Genomic DNA, 11,352 nt, shown 5'->3' with positions numbered 1-11,352 from the left:
TAGGTTTCACATTTAAGTCTTTGATCCATCTGGAGTTTGTTTTTGTGTGTGGTGTGAGGTACATATCTTGTTTCATTTTTCAAAATAAATTTTTTTGTTTCATGTTTTTAGTATCTTAAAAGAATTTTCAAGACATTGGGTACTGATTTCATTCATGGAGAGCTAGGGAAGTTTACTTTTGTTCTTTTTTGTTGTAAAGTATACAGACTGTTAGCCTTTTAACTTCTTTTATTTTAACTACATTTGAGGAAAAGAGAGCAACAGGGCATGATATCAAAAGTGGTGTACACTTTAAGATGTCATTGACGTGGTACTTCAGGGACTGTTATGACATTGGAACACATTGTGTGCATTGTATTGAATGTCCTGTAATTTTGCATTTTGTTTGAATTTTTATTTCTGTTAACATTGGCTCTTTGCAAATCAAGATCATGTATTAAAAGTCAGTCTACCAGAAGAACTAGATGGTGCCCAGCTACCACTCTCAACCACTTGGAGGGGGATCTCTGTGGGAGATCCTGGATAGAGAGGGAGAACAATGTGGAACAAAACTCAAAATCATTTGGAGAAGAAAAAGGGGGGGGACCAGGTTTGCTTGTCCAATAGAGACTGGTGGAACTACTGAGACTATGGCCCCTAGCTGTGCCCTTCAGGTCTGGAACTGAACCCACACCTGTGGCTTCTAGCCAAACAAAAGGCAAGCATATGAATTGAATATTTACTTACCTGAGGTAGATACACTCCTTGGAGAGAACAATCATGAGAGAACAAAGGGCTGTTTATGCACAGGGAGACAGCTCAGGGGGCAGGAAGGCATGGAGGGATGGACACAGGGAAGTGGTAACTATCGAGAGGAAGTAGGAGGGGAGCTGTTGCATTGTGGTAAATTGTGGTCAATATCATGAGACAAAGTGTATGTGAACTGCTGTATGGAAAGTGAATTTGCTCTGTAAATTTTCACCCAAATCACAATTAAAGAAAAACAATTTCAGTTTGTAAAATAAGAATTACAGTTTTATTTTGTTCTTCATTACAGCAGCTTCACGTCAAAGCATTCGCAAAGTATCCCTGGAGGAAGTTCTGGAATTATTAGGAACAGGGTTTCTACGTGGGAGTTCAGGATTTCTTCGAGCCAGTGGAGATATGCTGAAAGGAACCAGTTCAGTTAGTAGGGATGTTCGAGTTGGAGTTACTCAGGTTGGAATCACAAACCAGAATCCAAATATAATCTTGACTGGTCTATATGAAAGTTTCAATACTTAACTCCAGGCAGAAGTAATACCATGCAAGGTCATAATCATAAATTGAAATAGTGAGGTCACCTGTTTTTTTTAAAACCTGGGTTACAAGTAACAGAACCTCATTTACCCTAAACAAAGGAAACTAAGTATGAGGCTATCACACAATATGTTTTAAGTTCCTAGTAATGGAGAAACTTGGTTTCTTTTGAAACATAAGACAGCACTTTTTTATTTCTAGGCTTTGTATTTTCATGTGTCTTGTGGTTTAACATGTTTTCCATTGTTTTTTTTGTGTGTATGTGTGTACAGCAAAATGTAAACTATTAGGTACATATTGGCAAAATTTCCATTTTATAGGATTTTAACTCCTAAGTAAAGATTATAGCATTTAATTTATTAAGTGCTTAAATTCTCGGTTCTTAAACAAAAATTTAAAAGCATAACCCTTAGGAAAAATATCTTAGTATAAAAAAACACAGGAACCTCTGCATTCTTTCCTTAAACAATCTTTTGTCATAGTGCCATTATGGTTCATAGCAAACTTAATGATTTTAAAAGTTCACCATTGTCATTGCCTTATAGTGTATGGTATTGGACTTCGTGGAAATACAAGATATGCCAATGTACTCATAATTAGACTTTGTACTTCTAAGAAATCAATTGCATAAGAAAACCAGCTATCACTGTATCTTTGGAGTAAGACAAACCTTTGATATTCATGAAAATAAAAATCAGTGATTTATCACTGTAAACATTTCCTTTCAGGTTTCTAGAACCTAATTTCCCTTAGAGGTACAGTGTTGGAGCATAGTTAATTCTTAAAATGTGTTCATCAGTTTGATTTAGTTTTCCTTATTCAGAATTTTAAATAGCTTGAAACCTCAGAAAAGTTCAGAAAAGCCACAGACAGCTTTTACATATTTAGCTGACTGTTGGCTATCCTGAAACTTCTCAGTCTGACCAAAATAAAACAAAGGCAGCATAAATGAAATTCAGTTGAAAGACCTAAGTGCTCCAGTTTTGGCTTTAGTAAATTCAGAAGAGAAAATACTATTACATAATTGGAATGATTTCATTTTGAAGATAAAAATTCCTTTCTTATTTTTAGGCTTACGTTGTATTTGTTTCAACACTCGGAGGAGCTTGGTTAGAGAGAAATTTTGCTACCTTTCTTTCTCATATTCTAAGCCTTGTGTCACAGTCATACTCTAAAGCCACTCAAACGCAGATTGATGCTGTCTGCTGTCGCCGTTGTGTTTCTTTCATCCTTCGAGCTACTATAGGAGGCCTTCTCGGAGAAAAGGCTCAAATTGCTGCTGCCAGGGATATTTGCCAGGCCATCTGGAAACAAAAGAAAGTTGTAGGTATGGATCTAGTAAGACTGAAGGAGTTGTCCCTTTGGAAAACCTAGACTGAGATACAATTTTCTTAACATGAAAACTTCTTTTTATAATAATAGAGGTTATTTGTTTCAGAATAAATAAATTAACATGTAGATGAAATATAAATTATCTACCTTGGTAAGAACTAACAGTTCAGGATTTAAAGGCCTGGTGATAATAGTCACTCAGAATTCATGATCTGCTTCCTACAGAAGTTAAAAGATAAATTGTTTTTGAAACAAATTAGTTCTCAGTAACTGTTAAAAAACAAAAAGGTACACTTTGCTTATCTTGAGTATCATTAAAATTGGAATCGTAAAAGAGTAATAAGGGCTCTAAATCAAAGTTGCTTGAACTAAATAAAATTAAAACCAATTCCAGGCAAGTTGATTCCAACTTAGGGCAATCCCATGTGTGCTAGAGGAGAGCTGTGCTTCTTAGGGTTTTTAATACTGATTTTTGGGAAGTAGATCACCAGATCTTTCTTCTGGGTGGACTTCAACTGCCAACCTTTTGGTTAGCAGCGGCCCTGTTAACCATTTTTACCACCCAGGACTCCTAGATCAAACCACACTGATCTAATTCTTCCTTTATTGATGCAAGTTTCCATTTAGTATTTTAGTTACTGGTTCAAGAATTTCATATAGATTAAGTGAATGATTTTAATTTTTGCATTTATATTTTTCTCCTCCTAGTACTCATTCCTTTAATATATTTTAATAAAACAGTGATCGCATAGTTAATTCTTGCACTTCAATCAGATGCTGTAATGAATGATCGTAATTTGGAAACCCGGGTTGAATCCACAGATGTAGCAGCCAACCAGCATATGCTAGTATGTGCTTTACAAGAACTTGGAAATCTTATACACAGTCTCCGCACCACAGCTGCACCTTTGCTACAAGATTCAAGTGCAGGTATTATCTGTTGTTTATGACTGGTTTGAATACTTTGTTTTTACTTTCAATCCAGGCAACATTGCCAAGAAAGGGAATCTCCTTCATATAGCTCACTTATGGATTCCACCATAGATTTATTAGGGATATTTTATAAAATAATCAAAGTTATGAAAAAAAAAAAGTATTTATTTGAGTCTTTTTTGCTTTCTTAATAGAGGAGATTCTCCAAATAGGCCTTCTCCTTTCTAGGGATATTTGTAAGATAACATGGAAATATTTACCTTAAATCTCCTCTCTGCAGTAAAGCGAGTATAGGGAGCTCTGGTGGTGTAGTACCTAAGGCACTTGACTGCTGACCAGAAGGCTGGCAGTTGGTTCAACCCCACCAGCCACTCCTTGGAAGGAAGGTTGGGCAATCTACTTCTGTAATGGTACTGTCTCAGAAACCCAAGGGGGGGTCATAATAAGTTGGATCCTACTCAGTGGCAGTGGTTTTTTTTGTTTTGTTTGTATTTTCAGTAAAAACACGAGTTTCTGTGTGGTACAAATAATTCAGTTCCTCAAAGATCTTTTCAGCCTTTTTTTCTTTATGTATTTAAAAATTATTTCATCATTTTTATAACAGCTTTATTGAGACTTGATTCTCATACCATAAAATTCACCCTTATAAAGTATATAATTCATTGGTTTTTCATATAGTCACAGAGTGTGTAATCATCACTACTATTTACTTTTAAAACATTTTCATCACCCCAAAAAGAAACCTTGTACCCATTAGCAGTCACCACCTCTTATATTCCCACCTCTAGTCCCTGACAACCACTAATCTGTCTCTCTGGATTTATCCATTCTAGATGTTGCATTTAAATGAAATCATGCAATCATGCAACTTATGTGCTTTTATGACTGGTTTCATTTATTTGTTGATGTTTTTAAATAATTTTAATAGCTGTTGTCCTTTGACTGTGATGCACATTTCCCCTCAGCTGAGAAGCTTTACATTGTTACTGTGTTTGTAAATTGTTTAATCCTAGGACACATATTACTTAAGTAGCATTCAACATGAATCTGTTGTAATATGTTTTGATGAAGGTGTTTGTTGAATCAAAGCAAATGTAGGCTTTTTTCTGATTGGTGGAAGTATTCTACTATATTCATAGTTGATTAGTAGGCCACTGAGGACTCAGCAAACCTTGGTTTTATTTAACATTTTGTTCTCCGGTAAGAGCGAGACAGTAGATAGTATTTGTACTAGATATATAGATAGGTATATTAAAAGGGATGAGAATATCCGAAGACGTGGCAAAATGTGGTATTTTTTCTCTAGGTATTTTTGGTACTTATTGATAATTTTTAATTCTTAGTACCAGATTAGGAGTTCTGGTGGTGTAGTGCCCAAGGCATTTGATTGTTAACCAGAAGGCTGGTGGTTCAAACCCCCCAGTCACTCGTCGGAAGGAAGACTGGGCAGTCTACTTCTGTAGAGATATTGCCTTGGAAACCCGAGGAGGGGTCACAGTGAGTCAGAACTAACTCGACAGCAGTGAGTTTGGTTGGTTTGGGTTTTTTTGGTAGTCCCAAATTAGTAATGATCTCAAGATAAAGTAAGCAGAACATTGGCTCATTTCACAAATAAAAATTTTCTTTTCTATTTTGATTTAATTTAGTTTTCATAACATAAATTATTAGAGGTAATTCTTGGGAGCAAAAATTATTTACAAACATTTCACTTTGGATTAAAATAAACTTTATATCCATATATGACTTTTTCATGGCTGATTTTTATTTGTGTACGTAAGTTATAATTTGTCTATCCTTTTTCCTTTCAGGCATTCTTGACAGTGTCATTTCAGTTATTCTTCATCCTAGCATATCTGTTCAGCTAGCAGCAGCTTGGTGTTTACACTGTATTGCTGTGGCATTACCTTCCTACCTAACGCCACTATTAGACCGTTGCCTTGAACGACTTACTGTGCTCAAGTCTTCACCCGAAGCAGTGACTGGCTTTAGTTTTGCTGTGGCAGCTTTGTTGGGAGCAGTAAAACATTGCCCTTTAGGAATTCCTCACGGAAAGGGCAAGGTAATGATCTCATTCTCCATATACAATAATGATCTTTCAAGTTCTTCCTAAAAACATCATAGTCTTTTTGTGTACCACCTAGTCAAAACTTCACAGGGCAAATAATTGTACTACTCCTTAAATGTACTTAAATTATACTACTTCTCAGTTATACTACTCCTTAAAAGTTAAATATTATCAACATAATTACTGTGGAAATACAAAGAAGTAGTTAAAGAAATGTTTTATCCACATTTACATAGGAATACTTTTTGTGTTTTTTGCTATAAATATCTCTATTTAGTAAGAGAATTTGATCATGAAGGCTTTATTTTGCTATCTAGTCCTGCAATATAAGTGCATTTAAAATTGCATTGTAAAGGGCAAGGAGAGCTGCAAAAGAAATCTTAAACTTCATTCAGTGATCTTATAGTTAGCAGTATTATTTTGAAATTAACTTATATGTATTGTAAATTAAAGCAGGCAATTAATTACATTAATGCTGTTAGGAACCTTAAGAAGAAAAGAACAATGGCTGTAGAATCAAGAAAGTTAAGTAAAACTCCATTTGTTAAATTTGAATTAGAAATGTCAGTAAATTCATAATTTTATTATTTCAAAAATATTTAAATTGTCACTCTGTCTAGTGAAGAAACCTAAAAACAGTGACAATTCAATAGCGGTAAATACCTCCAGTGCCTAGATTGTAGTTCTAAATACCATTTACACCAAAAGGAATCATGTCTCCATGGAGGAATGGCTAGTTCCAGTTGTCTGGCAGAAAATGCACAGTGTAAGCCTGGGTCATGCCAGAGAGCAAAAGTCATAAAAGACTGCCGAGTTCGTGTTAAAGGGAGGCAATTTAAGGGATTCCCACTGACCTAAGACAAGATAATGTGACCATCAAAAGGAATAATTTATTGAGTGAATTGAAACTTATTAAAGATATAAAACCCCATGAGTTCGTAGTGATACTAAAAAAGAAAAAGGACAAAAAATTGCGTAGATACTTAAAAAAACAGGTTTCTGGACAAATGATACATAACCTAGTGAGTAAATAACTCAATTTTTTTTTTAATAACTCAGTTTTAATGTACAAAGAAATTTGAAGAAAACTACAGAAATTTTCATGTGATGTTTTTAGTAAAATACAGATAAGTAAAGATAGGATAGGGATTTTTTCTGTTTGAATAGCTGGGAAATAGAAGAGAATATTAATATTGTTTGACAGCAAAAGCCTATTAACCAAGACCTCACAAACTTATAAGTATTTTTATAGAAACAGATCACTATTGTTCTTTTTTTAATAATTAATTTGATTTTTGTTGTTGTTGGCAGTATACACACTAAATATACACCAATTCAACAATCTCTACATGTTCAGTTCAGTGACACTGATTACATTCTTCAAGTTGTGCATCCTTTCTCACTTCCTTTTCATAATTATTCCTCCATCATTACCATGAACTCGTTGCTTCCTAAGTTTCTTCTCACCATCGTTTCTTTCTTGTTGCCCCTCCAGTGTCATTAGTAATGAATATTGCAGTATATAACCCCCACAGTTTAGGTTATACAAAAGAACATGCTGTACCTTATGAAAATTCCAAGTATATTTGAGCTTTGTCCACAACTTTGGAATAAGGTGATTGACAACTTTGGGAGGTGAAATTATTCATTTAAATTTATTATTTTAGCTGTATTCTGAATTAAAACATATCATACCTTGCTGAGTAAAAGTTGTGTAAACTTAATTTCTTCAAATCTCATTAATTCAGACAGACAGGATTCCTGCTGCCCATATTGTATTTGAACATTCTTTATGAGAGAATATCCACTTGTTCTGATATCAACTAGATTGATTTGTTTTGTCTTCATTCTTTTCAAGTGTCATCTATTGATTATATCCACCACTCATCTGACAGTTTGTGGTGGATTGCATGTTGCTGTGAGACTGGGGCTATGCCACCAGTATTTCAAATACCAGCAGGGTTACCCATGGTGGACAGGTTTCAGCAGAGCTTCCAGACTGACAGACTTGGAAGAAGGAAGAGGCCATCCACTTCTCAAAGAATTGGCCAGCGAAAACCTTATGAATAGCAGTGAAATATTGTCTGATATATTACTGGAAAACTTTATGAATAGCCCTGAAACATTGTCTGATATTGTGCTGCACGATGAGCACCTCAAGTCAGAAGGCGTTCGAAATACGACTGGGGAAGAGCTATCTCCTCAAAGTACACCCATTGAAATATTTCAACAAACAGGTGCTGCCTGGGAGGCACTTACTTGTCTATGCCAAGAAATGTGGAAGACAGCTACCTGGCCAACTGGCTGGAAGAGATCCATATTTGTACCCATTCCAAAGGTGATTCCACAGAATGTGGAAATTATCGAACATTATCATTAATATCACATGCAGTAAAATTTTGCTGAAGATAATTCAAAAATGGTTACAGCAGTATACTGACAGGGAATTTCCAGAAATGCATGCTGGAGTCAGAAGAGGACGTGGAAGAAAGGATATCATTGCTTGATATCAGAAAGATGTTTACTTGTGTTTTATTGACTTTGCAAACACATTTGATTTTGTGGATCGTAACAAATTATGGATAGCATTGAGAGGAATGGGTATTCCAGAACACTTGATTTTGCTATCAGGAACGTGTACAAGGACCAGGAGGCTGTTGTTAGAGCAGAAAAAGGGAATATTTTGCATGGTTTAAACAAAAGGGAGTGCATCGAGGTTGTGTTCTTTCACCATACTTAACACAGTCTGTATGCTGAGCCAGCAATCCGAGAACATGGACTATATATATGTTCAGCATCAGGATTGGAGGAAGGCTCATTAACAGCCTGAGATACGCAGATGACACAATCTTCCTTGCTGAAAACAAAGATGCCTTGACGCACTTACTGATGAAGGTCAAAGACTATAATGTGCTGTATGGATTATACTTCAACATAAAATGAAAATCCTCATAACTGGGCCAGTAGCAGCATCACAATAAAAGGATGAAAGATTGAAGTTGTCAAAGATTTCATATTTCTTGGTTTCACAATCAACACCAGTGGAAGCAGCAGTCAAGAAATGAGATGACATATTGCACTGGGCAAATCTGCTGCAAAAGACCTCTTTATAGTGCTGAAGGGTGATGATGTCTCTTGGAAGGCTAAGTTGTACCTAACCCAAGCCATGGTGTTTTCAGTTGCCTTACATGCATGTGAAAACTGGACAGTGAATAAGGAAGAATGAAGAAGAGTTGATGCTTTTGAGTTATAGTGTTGGTGAAGAATACTGAAAGTACCATGGATGGCCAGAAGAACTAATAGATCTGTCCTGGAAAGAGTGCAGTCAGAATGCTCCTTGGAAGCAAAAATGGCCAGACTTCGTCTCACCTACTTTGGTCATGTTGTCAGAAGGGACCATTCCCTGGAAAAGGGTATCATGCTTGGTAAAGGGGAGGGTCAACGAAAAAGGGAAGACCCTCAACAAGATAGATGGATTGGCATAATGGCTGCAACAGTGGGCTCAAGTATAGCAAGGATTGTGAGGCTGGTGCAGCAGTGGGCAGTTTCTTTCTGTTGTACATGGGGTAACTGTGAGTCAGGGCTCACTCGAGAGCACATAACAACAACAACATTGATTAGACTGCGGGGGAATCTAATCATAAGTTGATGGGTTGTTTTAAACTACACTAGGCTTCCTCTTTGGCAATAACAAAGTTACATTTTTAAATAAAAAAACCTTTATAGTCTGGCCATTTTTGCTTCCAAGGAGCATTCTGACTGCACTCTTTCCAGGACAGATCTATTAGTTCTTCTGGCCATCCATGGTACTTTAAATTGTACATGAAACATATCACTAATCTAATATTATATGGAACTTAGAGTTGGTTTAATAATATTTCTCTGGGTAGATGTTTTCAAAATTCTAACTGGGGCTAACTAGTATCAAAGAATAACTCAGAGACGTTTAGTTCATTATTAGTATACTGTTAGTTCTTTATATGGGAGATCAGTCAATAAAATGATGTCATCCAACAAAGGCAAAAAGGAATTTTTATATAAAAGAAAAAGCGGGAACAAGAAACTACAGACAGTCTGGGAACAGTGAATCAATCTTGTTTGCACATTTTTTGGTTTAACTTGACTAGCTGGCAGCTAGCAATGAAGTCAGGCTAAACATGTTTTTGAATAAGTGAACTAGAGGGTATCAAAGAAAACAATATGTTTCCTGGTCTTTGCAGAATTGTAAGACTTCAGCTACAGAACATAAGTGGCGAGCCATCTTTCCATAGTATGTATATGTCACCTTGTAATACTTGGTGCTTTTCCAGAGGTGACTACTAACAGGGATGTTTATTAGATGTCTCCTGGTCTTTTTACCATGAAATACCTGTTTATTCCTCCCTATTGTTTTTTATCTGTCTATTTCATAGACTTTTAAAGTACATTTTAGTGAATCCTACTCTACTGTGAAAATTATTTTAGTGTGAATATTTTACTGCTTTTTACTTTGATAGCGTACTGTCTCTGGAAAGATTATTTTCAGTCACTTAGATATTAAAGTCACCTAATTAGATATGTAGAGTTTTTAAAAGGGAGATATAACTCCTATAATGAAACTTTTCTGGTAATTACGTATCTAGGAGGATAGTTGCTTAAAACTAAAAGTAAATTCAGAAACCCTGTGAAGTTATACTTGAACAGTCTTACAATTTTGTTACATATGCTCTACAAAGCATTATAGGATTGCTGTGTACTACTGAATACACTAGTATTTAACCTTAAATATTTAATTCTGTTTTTCTTTTCCTTATGACAGAATACTATAGTCTAGTCTTTGTGAATGACATCACTTATATAGAGTTAGTATTGCAGTATTATTATTAGTTGCTGTCATTTCTTTAAGGAGCTCTGGTGGTATAGTGGATAAGGCATTTAGCTGCTAACCAGAAGGGCAGCAGTTCAAACCCACCAGCTGCTCCACAGTGGGAAGACTGGGCAATCTACTTCCATAAAGATTCACTGCCTTGGAAACCCAACTGAGGTAGCTATGAGTTGGAATCAACTTGATGGCAGTGAGTTTGGTTGGTTTGTCATTTCTTTAGTAGCCTATAAACTGATACACCTTTTTTAAAAAACAAAAAACCTTGTTCTTCTAATCCAAACTAGATTATTATGACATTAGCAGAGGATTTGCTGTGTACTGCTGCTCAAAATAGTCGCCTTTCAACTCAGCGCACACAAGCTGGATGGCTGTTGATTGCCTCTCTGATGACATTGGGTAAGTCTTATGAAATTCTGTGTAACTAAGAATTACTTGAGTTTCTGAATGTAAGATATTCTAATATGTGACTTGAGAAGACTAACTTTTACTATATATATGAATTTGAATGTCCTCCCAAGACTTTCCTTCTAATAGTCACCTTTGGAAGCCTTATCGTTACTGGATTGCTCAAAATATTTTCAGAACTCCTCTTTTGAATTTCTCTTCAAGATTGAGAGGATTAGCCAGTTTGACCTTTTTTCAGGCTTAAGTCTGAATGACTGACTTTTTCAAAACTTACATTCACCTTCAGAAAATAAATCATTTCTATAAGTTTATGTGAATGATCAGAATTCCCAGGTGTATAGTAGAGCTGACAAGGGGCAAGGTCATGGTCATTGCTTGGTCATAGCCAGTACCCAGAGCGACCGAGTAGTTGATCCTGCGGGCTTGGGACCATAGTCACAGGGGACATCAAGCTCAATTGGCATAACATACTATA

At 35.8% G+C, this 11,352-nt stretch overlaps 1 protein-coding gene across 1 annotated transcript in view; it reads left to right on the top strand.

The window, feature by feature from the left end:
* Nucleotides 1-11,352, top strand: part of HEATR5A (HEAT repeat containing 5A) — a 174,357-nt gene that overhangs the window by 38,776 nt on the left and 124,229 nt on the right. The window contains exons 6-10 of the mRNA XM_042780649.1: nt 1,037-1,197; nt 2,350-2,605; nt 3,385-3,540; nt 5,352-5,602; nt 10,757-10,868. Of these exons, the coding sequence (XP_042636583.1) occupies nt 1,037-1,197; nt 2,350-2,605; nt 3,385-3,540; nt 5,352-5,602; nt 10,757-10,868 (936 nt within the window). The remainder of the gene's footprint in view (nt 1-1,036; nt 1,198-2,349; nt 2,606-3,384; nt 3,541-5,351; nt 5,603-10,756; nt 10,869-11,352) is intronic.

This window comes from Orycteropus afer, unplaced genomic scaffold (genome assembly GCF_000298275.1).
Source record: "Orycteropus afer afer isolate SDZICR_OR568_19922 unplaced genomic scaffold, OryAfe1.0 scaffold00051, whole genome shotgun sequence".
Classification (NCBI taxonomy): domain Eukaryota; kingdom Metazoa; phylum Chordata; class Mammalia; order Tubulidentata; family Orycteropodidae; genus Orycteropus; species Orycteropus afer.
This window is presented reverse-complemented; position numbering and strand designations above follow the sequence as displayed.